This window comes from Thalassophryne amazonica, chromosome 13, assembly GCF_902500255.1.
Source record: "Thalassophryne amazonica chromosome 13, fThaAma1.1, whole genome shotgun sequence".
Lineage (NCBI taxonomy): Eukaryota > Metazoa > Chordata > Actinopteri > Batrachoidiformes > Batrachoididae > Thalassophryne > Thalassophryne amazonica.
In genome coordinates this window covers 46,724,645-46,744,098 of record NC_047115.1, presented here as the reverse complement: position 1 = coordinate 46,744,098, position 19,454 = coordinate 46,724,645, and the positions used below count along the sequence as shown (strand labels likewise).

Below are 19,454 nucleotides of genomic sequence, written 5' to 3'. Positions count from 1 at the left end.
GAAAAAGAAAATGCAGTGCGTTCATTACAGTGTGTCTATCATCTCAACAAGAGAGGCAAAGTAACTGCGGCCGAGTGCAGCTTCATCAGCAAACTGACACAGCTTTCTGTAAGGGAAGGAGGAAAAACACGTCAACCTTTAATACGATGACATGCTGCATGGTGTAACTGATAACGTACTTGAAGAGTCTGAGGCTGATGGTACTCCTCTCAAACTCTCTGGCCTTCCTGTGTCCCGACTGGATGACCTCCTCAGGCAGGCTGGCGAGCCGAGCAGCATTGAAGCCGTAACTCTTTGGACAAGCCCCACTGATGAACTTATACAGGAAGGTGATGGTCTCTTGACTTGGATCCTCGCATTCATTCTCCACCATGCATGCCTGAAAAGGGTGACGCGGGGGTGTTTACACTAGTATTTGGACAGCAACAATTTTGTTTTCTCAAATGAAGTTGAAATAATGTGCTTGCAATGTGGATAAAAGCTTTAATTCAAGGTTTTAATTTTTTTTTTTTTTTTACCAAAATACTGTACTTTTGCCTCAATTTTTACAGCCCACAAATAACTGGACAAAGATTATTTTTTATAGACATTTAAGACAGGGGTGGATCCACAAACACTTTCAGTCACTGAATGGGTCTTAGACATCATTTACAATCAATCATTGAAGAAATACAAACAGTATTGCCAATCTGTAGAATAGGTAGTTCTTACAAAATGAGACTGAAGGAAGTCATCAAGACAAGTGAGCTTACATGGCTGTGAGATACTGCACATAGTGGCATCTTTGTATTGCCAGGGGACACAGACAACTGAACAAATCTAAAGGTGCCCTGACACTTGCATGCACATCGCTGTGACGATCTCACCCGTTGTTACCAGCTGGACGCTGTGGTTTGTTGCACTGGCTGCCACGTGTTGTGTGCTGGATACTGCGTATATAAAATATTTTCTAGTGGATTAATCATTTTCTATTCGACTTGGCTGTTGAAAATGGCTCTAATCGCTTCTGGAATCACAGAAGAGTGCTCTAGCTGCTGCTTTTCTCACGTGCACTTAATGAGATGGAAAACATATTTGGAGCAGTCTTTTGTCATGTTTATTTTGTAATGGCTTTGTAAAACAGTTGCATGTTCACCCCTTCTTGTATGCAGCTGTAAAATTATGTTTGAAACATTTAACATCTTGTTATACAACCCCTGGCAAAAATTATGGAATCACCGGCCTCGGAGGATGTTCATTCAGTTGTTTAATTTTGTAGAAAAAAGGCAGATCACAGACATGACACAAAACTAAAGTCATTTCAAATGGCAACTTTCTGGCTTTAAGAAACACTATAAGAAATCAAGAAAAAAAATTGTGGCAGTCAGTAACGGTTACTTTTTTAGACCAAGCAGAGGGGAAAAAAAGTATGGAATCACTCAATTCTGAGGAAAAAATTATGGAATCACCCTGTAAATTTTCATCCCCAAAACTAACACCTGCATCAAATCAGATCTGCTCGTTAGTCTGCATCTAAAAAGGAGTGATCACACCGAGAGCTGTTGCACCAAGTGGACCGACATGAATCATGGCTCCAACACGAGAGATGTCAATTGAAACAAAGGAAAGGATTATCAAACTCTTAAAAGAGGGTAAATTATCACGCAATGTTGCAAAAGATGTTGGTTGTTCACAGTCAGCTGTGTCTAAACTCTGGACCAAATACAAACAACATGGGAAGGTTGTTAAAGGCAAACATACTGGTAGACCAAGGAAGACATCAAAGAGTCAAGACAGAAAACTTAAAGCAATATGTCTCAAAAATCGAAAATGCACAACAAAACAAATGAACGAATGGGAGGAAACTGGAGTCAACGTCTGTGACTGAACTGTAAGAAACTGCCTAAAGGAAATGGGATTTACATACAGAAAAGCTAAACGAAAGCCATCATTAACACCTAAACAGAAAAAAAACAAGGTTACAATGGGCTAAAGAAAAGCAATCGTGGACTGTGGATGACTGGATGAAAGTCATATTCAGTGATGAATCTCGAATCTGCATTGGGCAAGGTGATGATGCTGGAACTTTTGTTTGGTGCCGTTGCAATGAGATTTATAAAGATGACTGCCTGAAGAGAACATGTAAATTTCCACAGTCATTGATGATATGGGGCTGCATGTCAGGTAAAGGCACTGGGGAGATGGCTGTCATTACATCATCAATAAATGCACAAGTTTACGTTGATATTTTGGACACTTTTCTTATCCCATCAATTGAAAGGATGTTTGGGGATGATGAAATCATTTTTCAAGATGATAATGCATCTTGCCATAGAGCAAAAACTGTGAAAACATTCCTTGAAAAAAGACACATAGGGTCAATGTCATGGCCTGCAAATAGTCCGGATCTTAATCCAATTGAAAATCTTTGGTGGAAGTTGAAGAAAATGGTCCATGACAAGGCTCCAACCTGCAAAGCTGATCTGGCAACAGCAATCAGAGAAAGTTGGAGCCAGATTGATGAAGAGTACTGTTTGTCACTCATTAAGTCCATGCCTCAGAGACTGCAAGCTGTTATAAAAGCCAGAGGTGGTGCAACAAAATACTAGTGATGTGTTGGAGCGTTCTTTTGTTTTTCATGATTCCATAATTTTTCCTCAGAATTGAGTGATTCCATATTTTTTTCCCTCTGCTTGGTCTAAAAAAGTAACCGTTACTGACTGCCACAATTTTTTTTCCTGATTTCTTATAGTGTTTCTTAAGGCCAGAAAGTTGCCATTTGAAATGACTTTAGTTTTGTGTCATGTCTGTGATCTGCTTTTTTTCTACAAAATTAAACAACTGAATGAACATCCTCTGACGCCGGTGATTCCATAATTTTTGCCAGGGGTTGTAATCATTCAGACGAGCTGCACTCTGACGCAATCACTCGCACTTGCTGTGTTTTTGACTTGTTTGCATAATGTTCATGTGGAGTTCATGTAATTAATGTGTGATGGAGATTTTGAACATTTCAAAATTTTCTTTGCGCGCTTGCACGAAGCGCACATTTTACCATGGTTTACTCTCGTGCATGGCAGAGTGCGTGCAAGTGTCAGGGCCTTAAGACAGATTGTTCCATGTGTCTTCTGGCAAATGAGCTGAAATTTCACATTGTAAATACTCTGTGCCACTTCATCATTAAGTTGTATGAATAGTGATTAAACACTGCACCATGCAGTTTCTCCAATCACTGCCACCAAAACCTGTAACTCCTTTACTGATGGCTTCTCCTGCTAGTCTCCTTCCATAATCACTGAGTTTTTAAAACTGCGTACGCCATAGTTTATTGTACAGTTTGTATTACTTAATGACTGATGTAAATTAAGTCTAAAAGACATTGAATGACTTCATGTAACCATCGCAACTCAAGAAAACTGGCTCAGAATCACCCCTAATGTTTGTCTAATTCCGTAGGGGAGCCAAAAATGGAAGCACTATTTACAAATTGTGGCAATTCATAAACTGTAAATTTACAAAATTGTGTCACTGTCCAAATATGTCTTGATGTGAATGTTAACAGTACAGAGTCCAGGAAACAGGTGAAATTATTAATCTGCAAACAACTGAAATGTGTGCCAATAATAATTTGCTCTTGCATGCATGTACAGTTCCATCAGTGGCACCTGCTTTTTCAGTGAACTTATCCCGTCACTATAAATGAAGGTTTAGCACAGTGCTGGTCAATGTGCACACGCAGCGTCAAACAGTGAAAGTTGTCATATGAATGGATGAAGGAGGTCATGTGATTTCAGTAGTTTTTCCCATTTGGATTGACTGTACTGATATGACTGTGGCTGTTAAAATGTAATCTGACCTCACTTAAAGACTTCTGTTTAAATTACTCTGAGGGATCGTAACTAACTAGTTGGTACAAATACTTGGTTTGTGCTGTTAATGCCGACATGTTTTTCCTGAACTCACCATGTGTCCCAAGTGCACAGCAGGGTTGTTGGCGTAGTCCTCCACCAGGGAGTGGTAGTGTGTAGAAAAGAGGGTCCGACAACAGATCTTCTCAGCCAGCTCCTTTACTACAGCACTGGCAATGGCAGTGCCATCATATGTGGCCGTACCCCTTCCTACACAGTTTACATGAACAATTACCCCCAAGACACAAGGAGATCCGCTGATCTGGATGTCCTAAGTTCCCAATTGTAACAAAGATTTACCCAATTCATCCAGAAGCACGAGTGAGTGAGTGGTGGCGTGGTGTAGGATGCTGGCAGTCTCACTGAGCTCCACAAAGAAGGTGCTCTCTCCTACAGAAGACTGTTGGTGAATCAAAACAGCTCAAATGGTGGACCTTCCTACCGTGTCTTGGACAGTGTATGTCCCAGAAATCAAATGTTTACCAGCCATAATGCGATCTGAGGCTCCCAGCCGAGTGAAGACTCTGTCAACTGGTGTGAGTGCATGCTCTCAGCAGGGACGGTAGCAACCGAGCTGTGCCAAGACGACCACGAGTCCCACACTGCAAGATCAACAGCAAAGATCTCCAACCTCAGCAAAACAGAAGTTTGAAACAGATCTGCACACACTGTGGATGTGACACGCTAATGATTACCAGTGCGTGTCCAAGGTGTGAGCATCATTATTTATTCATAAATGGCTCACCTGCCTCATCAGAGTAGACTTCCACCCATATTTGGCCCCGTGACAAGGACACATGAGCACACCCTTTATCCTGGTCATTTCCACCAGTACCAGGACAGGCAATACAAATATCATTTGGGATGAAGTCATCGCCAAAGAAGGTCTTGGTCAACAGGGGTGACGGGATGCAGTGAGGTCAAGGAAAGGTGCTAACTGATCCGTTTCTGGGAGCAACACCTGTGGGCCTGGTCATTGGGCCATCACCGCCCTGGACTGTAGCGAGACAAGCTCAGCAGGACATCTGAAAAGATTTTGCATTGACAAAAGTTAATTATATTAGACCAGGGGTGCCCAAGGTCAGTCCTCGAGATCTACCTTCCTGACACTCTTACGTGTCTCCCTGCTCCAACACACCTGAAATCCAATGAAAGGCTCATTAAAAGCCTTCTAACAAGTCTTTCATTGGATTCAGGTGTGGTTGGAACAGGGAGACAACTAAGTGTCAGGAAGGTAGATCTCGAGGACCAAACTTGGGCACCCTTATTAGACTATGTATGTATCAAACAGAAGTTTGGGAACATCATCAAAAAACATTTAGTTCATTGTTTTAATGTCCTAGTTTGGACGTTAAACAGGTTGTTATTGTGCAAAAATCACTTCATGGTTTTGGGTTTCATGTTAAATGTCCTCAAAGTCCCAAAATTCTATGGACACATACAGACATTCCGAACTAGATGGTAAAATTTCGTTTTAGATTTATTTAATAACCAGTACTGTGGCAAAAGGTGTTTGCATAATAAATGTCTGAAAGGTATAATGAAAATTTGCTGAATTTATGTTATATACATTTAAAACTTTTATTCTGACTTTGTCATCATTGAAATACTACTTTCTAACATTACTGTGCTGTTGACGCCACCCTGCCCCCCCTTTTTTTTGCATAGTAAAAACAAAAACAAAAAAAACATTAAGCTCCACTCTAGACTCTCAATGTGAAAGACACACATACAGCATAAGGGAAAAACACTCAACTTCTCTTTTTAAGACATGGTGAGCTCCATCAAAATGTCCAGATGTTTGACAATATTTAAGAACAGTGGATGTGATAATTTAGGCAGCACAGCTGTTGTACATAATAAAACAAACTGTGGACAAATGTAAAAGATGTCCCCACAATGTTATTAAGGGGGGGAGCAGAAAATTATTTCTGCAACAGAACTACAGTGATAAATCCATAATTAATCACCAACTATTTAATAATCAAGTATTCATTCTCAGTCATTAAAAAATCCAAATATCTGATTTCAGCTTCTTAATTGTGTGCATTTTCAGGTTTCTTTACAGCTCTGTGACAGTAAATTATTTTTGTGTTGTGGAGAAAACATTTGAGAATGTCATTTTCCGGCTTTGGTCAATTAATATTTTTTCACCAAACAACTAATCAATAGTTAAACCCCTATTCTGCAATAATCTCTGTCGTGAGCAAATGCCATCAAACTGCAATTTTTCATGACTGAGAAAAACAAACTGCTTGGATTATATGACTGAATAACACCGGCTGGAACCCACTGTGAAAGTGCACCGCTGACAGCTGCAGGAAATGAATTTAGCACACACAATTGCAATGCAAAGTTTTTTCCAAATTCAGCCCAACAGAACCATTTTGGAATGCTCAAGTGTCACTTGGCATGCTTGAGTCGACACTTGGTTTGCTGTAAAATAAAATTTTACTTATTTTCTGCAGAATCATTTATCTACAGCAATGGTAAATTTGACATAATTACCCAGCACCGCCATGCATTCAACACTGGTCTTCCAGTCCCTGTAGTTCTTGTCAAAGTTGTAGAAGAGCCGTCTCATGCAGTCTTTAAGGGCAGCATCACGTTTCTCCTCAAAACTCTGTAGCTCTGAAAACAAACGTTCGGTCTCTTTTGTCACATAACGCTTGCAGCCCTTCTTTGTGGACTTTAGCTCATACTCCTCAGGGGTGTTCCTCTCTGAAACACTATCGGGCACCTCCATCTGGTAGCGGTTTCGGCCGGTGCCCCAATAGGCCATGCTTTTACACCCCAACCTCTTCTTCTGTCTATCCAGGTAGTCCTGCAGCTCTCGCTCACAGCTCTTGATTCCTGTCACAGCCTGGTCGTACTCTGGATCAAACCCGGCCTTGGGGGTTATGACACCAGTTGTACGAGCTTTCTGGTGGTCGAAGGCCGTCTCCCAACGTGTGAGTTCAGCAGAAAGTCTGGAAAGAGGCCATTCTTTCATCTTTCAGAGTGACCACTTGACAGAGCAATGTGGAGCGAAAGTCACCTGAAACTGGAGCAAGGACAGAAATGACCTCTTGCATAGTTTTGAACCCTTCCAGCGCTGAAAGGAAGTCTGCTATCTTGCGTTTGCTGTAGGTGACCTCCTCGTAGAGAACTGCTCTGCTGTCAGGGTGGTCCTGGCCCTTCAGAGGAGTGCCAATGCTGTGGATTTTACTCAAAAGACGCTCCAAATCCGGGAGCTTCTTCAGCAGTTCCGAAACCTCAGTAGCCTGGGCCTGAATCCCCATCAGATCCTCCCTGCATCCAGTCTGTCCCCAATAGATGTAGGGTTACACAGAGGGGCACAGACCCACTGTTTGAGGAGCCTCTTGCCAATGGAGTACAGCAGGTGTCTAAACGCTCTAAACAGTGTCCCTTCTGAACCCGCCTGACCCATTCTGGAATATTCTAAGTTTGCAAGAGTCACTCCATCCAAAACCATGGCGCTGGCGAGTCTGAGCAAAAAAACTGGCTGGACCCTGCTGCTTTCTCTCCAGCTCCACATCACGGGAACATATTCTCAAAGTTGGCCAAAGACAGAAGCTCAGGGGGGGGGTGCTACCAAGCACTTCTTCAAGTAGAAAATGCATCCACCCAATGCTGACAGTGCCAGCTCGTAGCCCTCCTTAGGGTAAGACATAATGAATCACTCTCAGAAGTCATCTTTTTAGAAGAACAGGAAAGAAGACTATTCCACATCTCTTGATCCTCGGTAGTCCGTGTCTCTGAAGTAATTCTCTTCTGAAAGGGTTTTAAGAGTCTTCTGGGCATCCCAGAACTGGCTGCCTGCATTCAAGCCTTCCTGCATGGCAGCAGAGAGAGAAGCTTTGAGGATTTTGCGTGTTTCCACGATGGGTTCCCCTTTTCAAACAGCACCTCCGCTGGGGCAAAGTGTGCGATCAGAGTGCGCAAACGTGATCATGAACGGTCCTTCTCGGAATTGACCTATGTGGAAGTAACCCACAGACGTATCTACAAAGCACACCCCATATGTGCGGCAACGACCGGAGCTTTCCTCTGCAGCTTTCTCCTTTAAACTCAGCAGGAACTTGCTCTGACTCTCGGACGAGCGCACCGTCCAGCACACTGTAGGTTTGGGTCCCACGGGTGATAATCCTGCACACCTCTCTCTTCTTCACCACACGATCAAATTTAGTGGCTTTATGATGGTCTACAGCGCGCCTCCATCATCTCAGGTGTTTCTGTCTGCTCCACTCGAGCCACTTTGTAGCCTTTCTGAACCAGGACATCTGAAAAACGACCAAAGCCCGATCTCTGGAAAGCCTGAATGTGCCCCACGTGCCTTTCATAAAAGTTAGGCCCAATTCACTGACTCCAGTCACAGCATCCATGTGGTAGAGCTCATAGAACTTTCCCACTTTGTAGAAAATTACCGTATCAAACATCTCTGATTTCAGCTGCCACCATCGACGCATGCCAGGAGTGACTCTGTTAATGAAATCTTCAGGTACATACAAAGTAGAAGGATCATAGTCATCATCTGTCTGGCGTCGCCTTCGACCGTCTTTCCTCTTGCCATCTTGCAACCATTCCAGCTTCTCATGGTCCCAAATTGTGTGGCACCACCAGTGGCACCTGAGCCGGATGTCTGGCTCTCAAAGCTCTCGGGAGCAGAGAAAGCTGAAAGTCGAGACTTGGTGTCAGCCGTAACAGCAGCTGGAGCTCGTTTCGGTGCACGACAAAGGGGTGTTGGATACTCTGGCCTTTGGGATTCCAGACTTTTCTGCAGGACGTTTGCGCTTCACAGGCTTGATGGGGCTTTCTTCTTCTGACTCTTCTGTGCTCTCCTTTTCATCATCACTATTTACCCCTTCTTCCTCTTCATCTTCACTACTGGATGAAGCATGTTCTGGTTTAAACTCGTCGTCTGACCCATCACTGTCCGAAGCGACAATAATGCGACGCCGCTTGGCCTTATTTTTCTCTTCCTTTGGAGCATGGGAAGAACGTCGACTGACTACAGATGGCTTAACATCCTCATCCATCTCTTCAGTCTCATCACCAACGTCTTCATCGGTCACAGTTGACTTGTCAAGCTGATAAAATACAGACAATGGGAGGTTATTTAAGAAACCAAACCTGCATCAGCAATTACATCCAAAACACTTTGTAATACTACTATTCCTAATTTTTAGGAGTACAGTAAAACTCACCTAAACATCACTGTATAAACCGGATAGTCGCACTAACCGAACAAAAGGAAACATTCCAATGCTTCTGGATGGTATTCCATGTAATACACACCGTATATACCCAATTTGCATAATGGACTTTCACTCACATTGGATAAAACACCCCGCTCCATCGTAATGTATTCCCATTAAAAGCCCCTCACATGTACCAGGCAGAACAGTCTGGATGTGTCCAGTAACAAAGTTATGAATTGAAGATCAGCATTGACATTTGCCAATACGAGGAAAGTGGGTACTGTATTTCCTTGATTAAAAGCCAGGCCATTTATTTTTTCAAACCATGCTCAGACACGGGACCTAAACGAGGCAGGGTGTAATTTAAGGCCAGTGATTATTAACAAGATGCTGCTTGCTGCCTGCACTGTAATATAGTGTTAAGTTTCACACATATCCCTGAGTGTGACGAACCAAACCGCTTTAGATCAGAGCCCTCTGCGGAGCTGTGAACCTGTGCACCTGCTAAATGACGGAAACCGCAAAGGGCTGTGACTTGTCACTTTTTCAGTTTCACTCCTTTCTCTCCCATCATATTTTATTATGGATCAAATACATTTGACAGAAAAGTCTGCAAATATGTTCAACTTCATAACACTGAGTTGGAAAAAGACACTCAAATGACCTGCAATTCATGAAGGAAATTGTACGTACCATATCATTGGTTTGGATGTTGACTGTATAAAAAGTGGAGCCTCGATGAAGGACAATTCATCCAGAAAAAGCCACTGTTCCTGTGGCAAACTGCATAAACACGTGATGGGGAACTTTAAAAGGGTAATGTGCATGTCAATGCCAGTGCATGGCCAGAGCTGGAAAAGCATGAAACAGGCTTTAGAATTTTAAGGTACCACTCTATAGCAGACATAGAAAAGAGACTTGACCAAATGTAATCTTTTAATGCACATAATGTCCGGCACTTATTTAACACAGGCATTTATTTTTTTTCAGATGAAGTTTTGACCCGGTCATTAAGTGAGTAAGGTCCCAATTCAATATCAGGCATTTAATCAAGGAAATTAATTGGTGCTGGGGGACTCCCTGTAGATCGTTCAGCACCTCCTGGCTGTAACTAATCCGTTACATACATATAAGGGATTTTGTCCATTTATACATATAACAGATTTCGATTTTAACAGACAAAATTCGCTGGTTCACCTGAATCCATTAGTTACTTTGCTGTATACGAGGTCTGTGAGAAAAGTATCCGACCTTATTATTTTTTTAAAAAAACCATATGGATTGAATCACGTGTGATTACATCAGCCAAGCTTGAAACCCCCGTGGTCATGCAAGAGTTTTTCACACCTGTCGTGACATCATTCGCCTGTGAGCACGCCTTGTGGAAGGAGTGGTCCAGCCCCCTCGTCGGAATTCTTGTCTGAGAAGTTGCTGAGAGACTGGCGCTGTGCTTGATCAAAATTTTTTCAAGAACTGTGAGGCACATCCGAGTGGACAACCATTCGAGAAATTCAGCTGGTTTTCGGTGTAAATTTTAATGGCTGATGAGAGATTTTGGATTGTTTCTATCGCTGTAAGGACTTCCCACGGAGTGGGACGTCGCGCAGCGCTCCAAGGAGACGTTGTCATCCTGTTCAAGCTGAAAACCTCCAATTTAAGCCTCTGTTGACCCAGGACGTCGTGAGAGAACAGAGAACTTTCAGAAGAGGTCGGAATCAGCAGTTTGTCCGGACATTCCACTGTTAAAGGAGATTTTTTAATGAAAGACGTGCGGACGGATTGGCGCGTCGCCCGCCACAGGAAAAACACCTCCGTTGGAAGCCTTAAGGACAAGTTGGAACATGCCCTGCTGTTAAACAATTTCTCAGATACTCACTCAACTGAAAGCCACCAAAATCCGCCTGGATTTTAGAAATGGTTATCAACACGGAGGTGTTTTTCCTGTGGCAGGCGTGCTGCGTCTTTCATTAAAAAAAAATCTCCTGTACAGTGGAATGTCCGATAACTGCTGATTCTGACCTCTTCTGAAAGTTCTCTGTTCTCTCACGACGTCCTGGGGTCATAGAGGCTTAAATTTGGAGGTTTTCAGCTTGAAACAGGATACCGTCGCCTTGGAGCGCTGAGCGCGTCCCCCGCTCCGTGGGAAGTCCTTACAGCGATAGAAACAATCCAAAATCTCTCCCCGTTAAAAATTTACAACCGAAAACCAGCTGAATTTCTCGAATGGTGTCCAGTCGGATGTGCCTCACAGTTCTTGAAAAAATTTTGATCAGCACAGTGCCAGTCTCTCAGCACCTTCTCAGACAATGAAAATCCGACAAGGGGGCTGGACCACTCCTTCCACAAGGCGTGCTCACAGGCGAATGACGTCACCGACAGGCATGAAAAACTCACGCATGCGCACGAGGGTTCAAGCTTGGCTGATGTAATCACACGTGATTCAAATCCATATAGTTTTAAAAAAAATACAAACTGTCGGTTTCTTTTCTAATAGACCTCGTATGTACAATATTTATGGAAAAAATAAGTTTTAATGTGCACTCTTGCTGGTAAACTAAGAATGTTTTAAACAAAACCAGAACTTAGCCAAGTTTTAGTTAGAACACATCTTTTAAAGCATGGGTGAATACTGCCTGCAGGGTCTAGCTAGGACAATTTTAGTGCTGGGTAAATTATGTGATCGTGGCTCATAGCTTAGGGTTTTATACCCTGAAACATTATTCGCAGCTTATTTTAACTATTTTGGGTGGTTTTAGATGCATTAAAAACAAGAATAATAAACAAAAAATTATGTTTATGTTGTAATATTTGTAAGATCAAAGTTCTTTTTTGCATGTTTCTCTCAAAGTTAATAAATTAAATAATGCTGAAAATATTAAAAACACATTATTTAATGGACACAGCATTCAGTCTCTTCTTCAAAAACGATACACAGTAGCTTTTAATCCACTGAAGCAGGTAGTTTTTCTGTTATCCTGACAGTTTGGGGTTTTTTTTTCTTCAACAATTTGACTTTTTCTTAAAAAAATGAATAATAAATAAATACATATATATATATACATATATATACATATACATACACACATACACATGAAGTCTATTAGAAAAGTATCCAACCTTATTTTTTTCAAAAACCATATGTATTTGAATCACGTGTGATTGCGTCAGACAAGCTTGAACCCTCGTGCGCATGCGTGAGTTTTTTCATGCCTGTCGGTTGCGTCATTCGCCTGTGAGCAGGCTTTGTGTGAGCACTGGTCCACCCTCTCTGCGGATTTTTATTGCGAATAAATGTCTGAACGATTTGGAGCTTTGCTGCATCAATTTTTTTCCAGAAACTGTGAGAGACCTCCAGGTGGACACCGTTCGAAAAATTAATATGGCTTTCAGGGATGATTTTATGGGGATTAAACAGATTAAGGAGTGTTACTGCCACTTTAAGGACTGCCCACAACTCCCGAGAGCGCGGCGCGCTCCCAGCATCCATCGACAGGCTGACACCCCCCTGAAACCACCAGATCATTTCCAACGTGAAGGCTTTGTTGATCCGGGACCTCGTCTGACTTGCACAAAAAGGCAGAAGGCTCCACCGCGCGGCTGTACAGCGACGCGCGGTGGAGCCGCTTCTCTTTCCATGACAAAAACTCCTGTAACAGTGAAATGTGCCATTCATTTTTAAACTGGACGCTGTCTTGATCTGGTATGTCATCTGAATAGCACAGGAATTTTGAAAAGACGTGGACATCACCACCTTTTCGGCACATTAAGACAGACGCGCGGAGGAGTTCTGCGCGTCGCGCAGCCGCTCGGCGCAAAGAAACACCGTGATGAAGCCTCACAGGACATGTTCTGGCATGTCCAGCTCATGCACAGTCACAATCGTATATTCACACGACTGGAAAGCAACTGGAATCCGTCTGAAATCCACCTGAAAGCTGTCCTGAGAGACCAACACCGAGGTGGTTTTGTCCCGCGTAATGAACGGCTCCGTGGCGCATCCCTCCGCTTTTCTTTCCATGAAAAAAACTCCTGTAACGGTGGAATGTGCTGGAAAAAGTGCTGATGTCCACATCTTCTGCCTTTTTGTGAAAGTCAGACGAGGTCCCGGCTCAACAAAGCCTTTACGTTGGAAATGATCTGGTTGTTTCAGCGGGGTGTCAGCCTGTCGATGGGGGCTGGGAGCGCGCCGCGCTCTCAGGAGTTGTGGGCAGTCCTTAAAGTGGCAGTAACACTCCTTAATCTGTTTAATCCCCATAAAATCGTCCCTGAAAGCCATATTAATTTTTCGAACGGTGTCCACCTGGAGGTCTCTCACAGTTTCTGGAAAAAAATTGATGCAGCAAAGCTCCAAATTGTTCAGACATTTATTCGAAATAAAAATCCGCCGAGAGGGGTGGACCACACCTCACTCAAAGCCCGCTCACAGGCGAATGACGCAACCGACAGGCATGAAAAAACTCACGCATGCGCACGAGGGTTCAAGCTTGTCTGACGCAATCACACGTGATTCAAATCCATATGGTTTTTGAAAAAAATAATAAGGTCGGATACTTTTCTAATAGACCTCATATATATATATATATATATATATATATATATAAACACCTAATTGCCTTGTTTGAACAAGAGCTGAACCTGGACTGATTTATCCAACCTGCCTTTTTAAATGACAAACTTTGTGAATCAATTTTTCACCTATTTCACTGATGCTGTGCCCCTCCTCCCCTTGCTCTCTCTCTGTCTCCCCCCTCTGATCACTCACATGCCCGCTGTTTTTGAAACGTGGAGCTTTTTGGAAACATGAAGCCTTTCAACTGAAAAATTTCTGAATATATCATCAGATACAGATGATTATTTAATGTAGAATTTTCATGGTAGGATATTTTTTTTTAAGAGCGCAGCAGAGATGCTGTTTTCAGCTGCTGCCGTTCACAGCTCTGTGGCCACAGAACACACTGACTCTCTGATCTCTGCTGTTTGCAATTTGATATGAAGAAAATGAGAAATATATTTATCACTTTAATTATTGGTTTAAAATCGCAAACCTATGACTCTATAAGCTTGAAATACAATTGAAATGTTACATTTTCAGCAACATTTCAGTTAATTTTTTAGAAATTCTGTGCTGGGTGGCACAGCCAATTTGAACCAGAGAGCCAGGTGGAAATTTGCAGTGCTGGATGGGGCCGCCCGGGACTGCAAATTTCAAACCTCTGATAAATTTAAAATGCAATCTTGATGTTACCTCCATGTCTTCATCATCTTCTTCATCTGATGGATCCATGCAGCAAGGTAACTGTAACCTTTTGTTTGGGCTGTCAAACAAAACACGGTCAGCGAGCTCCATTGCACGTTGAATTACAGGTTTCCCACTGAAGAACAATCCTCCCATTTTAGCATCGCTACTGTCAGAGCCTGTAAAAGATGTCAACAAGGTAAATCTTCATTTACAGTGCATCCAGAAGTACTCACAGCACTTCACTTTTCCACATTTTATGTTGTTACTCCAAAATAGATAAAATATTTGTTTCCTCAAAATTCTACACATAATACCACATAATGTGAAATTTTTTTTTGATATTTTGCAAATTTATTAAAAAAATTAAAAAACCTAAGAACTCACATGTATGTAAGTATTCACAGTCTTTGTCATGAAGCTCAAAACTGCACTCAGGTGCATCCTGTTTCCATAGCTTAATTGGAGTCCATCTGGGTACATTCAGTTGATTGGACATAATTTGGAAAGGCACACACCTGCCTATATATATATATAAAGGTCCCACAGTTGACACTGCATGTCAGAGCACAAACCAAGCATGAAGTCAAAAGAATTGTTTGTAGACCTCCAAGACAGGATTGTCTTGAGACACAAATCTGGGGAAGGGTACAGAAACATTTCTGCTGCTTTGAAGGTCCTAATAAGCACAGTGGCTTCCATCATCCGTAAATGGAAGAAGTTCAGATCCTCCAGAACTCTTCTTAGAGCTGGCCAGTCGTCTAAACCGAGCGATCAGGGGAGAAGGGCTTTAGTCAGGGAGGTGACCAAGAACCTGACGGTCACTCTGTCAGAGCTGCAGCATTCCTCTGTGAAGAGACAACCATCTTTGCAGCAATCCACCAATCAGGCCTATATGGTAGAGTGACCAGACAGAAGCCACCTCTTAATAAAAGGCACATTGTCACTAATTGCTGCCAAAGGTCCATCGATAAAGTATTGAGTAAAGGGTATGAATACTTATGTATGTTTGACTTCTTAGTTTTTAAAATTTTTTAATAAATTTGCAAAAATAAAACTTTTTTCATGTTATTATGGGGTGTTGTCGATAGAATTGTGAGGGAAACAAATCAATTTACTCTATGTTGGAATGTGGAAAAAGTGTGAATACTTTCTGGATGCATTGCAAGTTGAACAGAAAGCCAGGTAGCTTCCAAAGAGAACAACACACATTACAGCCACAACATGACCATAAATTTTAGGTAGACTCAGCTAGTAAAAGACTAATATTCATTAAGAGACTAACTTTAACCAACCTTGGTATTCACGAATGTATTTGGTGCTGACCCATCCCCTAGTAGGAGGTTCATCAAAGAAGTGGACATGGATGCGCTGGTCTCGTCCACAGCCTCTCATCTGCTTTCCACTGAGCGGCTGAGGAACCACCATGCATGGCCACCATGGGTGTCCTTCCAGTTTTGCCCACACGATGGCGCCAGCACTGAATGTGCATGAAGAACTGGACAGAATAATAATAATCACAACAACAAGAGAGGCATGGAAAGGGTTCCTACAGAGGTAAACTTACATAATTTAAACTTACAAAATTTCTTGTATATTTGTATTGACAATTGTGTCGGTAGCATGGCCCAAGCAGAGGGTCACCCCTTTGAGTCTGGTCTGCTTGAGGTTTCTTCCTCAAATCAGAGGGAGTTTTTCCTTACAATTGTTGCCTACGTGCTTGCTCTAGGAGTTGGTAAGTTAGACCTTATTTGTGTAATGCACCTTGAGGCAGCTTTGTTGTGATTTGGTGCTATATAAAATGAATAAATAAATTACATTAATGTTTACCTCATCAAATGCAACCCTACGGTCACATTGCAACAAATGAGGGAAACAAGTAGAAGGTGTCAGCTCATATTCACATGGCATTAATGTGCACAATGTTTAATGACATGTTATAAACTACAAGGAAAACCTGACACTGTTACTATGAGTTTTTTCTCCATACACTGATTTGTTTCAGTCGAACCTCTTTCACAGTGACGTTTCTGTGTTGTTAGTTTTCATACTAACATCTCGTAAGACGGGTTCTGTCACTCAACATTTGCATAAAATATACCACAGTATATACACTTAAAGTAAGTATTCAACACATCACCCATTTTTTCTCAGTTAATATATTTCTTAAGGTGCTATTGACATTAAATTTCCACCAGATGTGAGTAACAATTCAACACATAAAATCAAACCAAACAAGTACTGAAATTAAGTTATGTGGTAATAATGTGAAATGATGCAGGAAAAAAAGTCTTGAAAACATGAAGGGAAGTGCAAAAAGACATGGAAAAACCAAGAAATCTATCATTGATTAGAAAGCAATCCTCCCCCCTGTCAGTGCAAATTAACATCAGCTTGTTCAGGCTCAACTGATGGCCTATAAAAAGTGTGTCATTACCAAGGCGTAACAATCTCTCAAGATCTTCGCAACCTTATTGTTGCAAAATATGTGGATGGCATTGGTTACAGAAGGATTTCTAAACTTCTGAATACTCCAATAAGGACTGGTGGGGCCATAATCCGGAAGTGGAAAGAACATCATTTCACCATAAACCGACCATGACCAGGTGCTCCTTGCAAGATTTTTGACAGAGGAGTGAAAAGTATTATCAGAACAGTAGTCCAAGAGCCAAGGGCCACTTGTGGAGAGCAATGGAATAACTGTCAAAGAAAACAATAAGTAGGCCTAATACACTCAACTGCCATGGCCTGTGTGCACACTCACTACACTTCATTGCTGAAGAAAAAGCATGGTGAAGCTCCTAAAGTTTGCTGCATAACATTTAGACAAGCCTATGACATAACAGGAGAATACTGTCTGGTCAGATGAGACCAAAATTGAACTATTTTGAAGCCATAATACACAGATGTTTGGAGGTCAAATGGCACTGCACATCGGCTCAAAAACACCATACTAACAGTGAAGTTTGGAGGTGGGAACATAATGGTGTGGGGCTGCTTTTAAGCATATGGCGCTGGCAAACTTTATATAATTGAATGAAGGATGAATAGAAAAATGTACAGAGACATCCTTGATAAAAATCTGCTGCCATCTACCAGGCTGCTGAAGATGAAACAAGGGTGGACATTTCAACAAGACAATGATCCCAAACACACAGCCAAAGAAACTCAATTAATTTCAGAGAATAAAAATAAAGCTGCTAGAATGACCCAACCTGACCTGAATCCAAAGAAAATCTATGAAAACAACTAAAGAGCAGAGCTTATGGAAGAGGTCACTGCAGCCTTTAAGATTTTAAGACAGCCAAAATCACACCTGAGCAATGCATGTAACTAGTTTCTCCACACAGGAGGCATTTTGAAGCTGTCATTACCAATAAAAGCTTTTGTACAAAGTATTAAATAAATTTCAGTTAGCATAGTCAATAATTTGTCCCGGCGTCATTCTATTTTATTGTACAAAAAAATAATTTCTGTACTTATTTGTTTTGTTTTATTTGCATATGTAGATTACTTGGGCTGTTACAGACGTCTAGTGAAACTTTCATGTGGTAAGACCTTTAGAAATGTATTTACTGAGAAGAATGGTGATGCGTTTGATACGTATTTTACCTGCTGTATTCTTGTCTATTTTAGCCAGCCTAGCTGGCGGCATAGTGACCATTATCTCATCACTGCAAAACACATACTCTGATTGACTATACATTTATCCGCTTACCTTAGCCTCCAGTCCATTCACCTGCTCTGCTCAACAGGGAGTAATTACAAAGGTGCTTGATGAGGAGCCTGTTCACTAAAACCAAACCCCTCATTGGTAGACAGCTTAGAATCACTCAGCGGACAGTAGTGCCCTGGGATGACTACGAGGTTAAGGTAAGCACCTCAGTGTATAAATGTCTTTTTAAAAAGTGTCTTCACATTTAGTGTAAGGATCCTCTCCATGCTACCAAAAACTTGTGTTTTTGGAAACAATGTTTTTTTTTGGGGGGTTGCCCCATGCCATTAAGTTACGTGTGCAATTAGAACATGAAGATGTTTGCATCTGAAATCAATAGTGCAATGATCAAGTTCATTTTGTCCAGAGTTTAAGGATGAATTCCACGACTTCTAAAAAATAAAGCCCAGGCTGAAAAATGTAAATTTCCCCTTAAGCTAATGCTTACAGTCAAGAGGATTTACTCGTACAAGTTTATTAAGACCAGTGTGGAATTTTTACACAAGTAATTTCTTAATACAGAATTTCTAGTTTAACAAAACGACACAACAAATCACTCGAGTTAACGTGATGTCAACATGAAGCACAATGTCTCAAACACATGAAGCTAATGTGATAGCATTTGATTTACGACCGACAAATAACTGAAACGACAAAAAACGTATAGACACCTTTGTAGCTTTTATGATAATTAAAAAATAATAATATAAATGATGTAGCTGTTTTAATTTGCCAGGCAGATTCCTCCGGGAGAGGAAGGAAACGATGCGACTCCAGCAATTACACTGCTCCCGTCGTCCACTTACCTTTCTTTGGTTTCTGAGGCCTTGTTGCCAAACAGCTTCTTGAATCCACCTTTGGAAGACTTGGAACTACTTTTTGGTTTGACTTTGACGGGTTTGTTGGTCTGTTGCGGCGTCAGAATGTTTTTGGCCTCTTCTTTCGGAGAGGAATTCTTCTTGTGGATGGAGGACGGCAGGTCCGCCTCGGTCGGAGAAGGACTGGGTTTCGGCTTGGAGACCGGTGGAGGAGACTTGGTAAAGAAATTAAAAATTGAACTTTGCTTAGCCATGGCTTAAAAATAAACCGTTCCTAAACGCACACCATAACCCAACAACCAGCTGCTACTCAGCGGCTAGAAGACGGGAGGGAGGGGCGTCTTCTTCGCGGGAAAGACACGCTCAGGGCCCAGTGGGCGTGTCCTTCCAATTCCTCCAATGACAATTGAGGAAACCACAACGAGGGAGTCATGTGGCGTAAACGCTACATTAAAAAAAATAAAAAAAATACAACTTTATTAGCAGGACTATGCCGTTCACGTTTGTTCTTTAAATGAAAGGGTTTCATCAGCCTAGATGTGATCTGCATTCTTGCATGAAAATCCTTCTCTGAGCCTCTCCAAAATAATGCTATGA

The 19,454-nt window shown here is 41.8% G+C and overlaps 1 protein-coding gene across 1 annotated transcript; it reads right to left on the bottom strand.

Moving 5' to 3' along the window:
* Positions 1–3: 3 nt before the first annotated feature.
* msh6 (mutS homolog 6 (E. coli)) lies at positions 4–19,232 on the bottom strand. The gene is given in 29 exon segments (XM_034185569.1): positions 4–106; positions 180–379; positions 3,943–4,097; positions 4,188–4,277; positions 4,371–4,489; positions 4,633–4,693; positions 4,696–4,782; positions 4,785–4,854; positions 4,856–4,882; positions 4,884–4,912; positions 6,396–6,856; positions 6,858–7,179; positions 7,182–7,362; positions 7,364–7,427; positions 7,429–7,478; positions 7,480–7,553; positions 7,556–7,637; positions 7,639–7,772; positions 7,775–7,850; positions 7,852–7,989; positions 7,991–8,084; positions 8,086–8,189; positions 8,191–8,214; positions 8,216–8,497; positions 8,500–8,616; positions 8,618–8,977; positions 14,334–14,503; positions 15,620–15,822; positions 18,846–19,232. Coding segments are annotated over 29 exon segments (4,122 nt in total). The 5' UTR covers positions 19,112–19,232; the 3' UTR covers positions 4–24.
* Between the last annotated feature and the right edge of the window lie 222 nt (positions 19,233–19,454).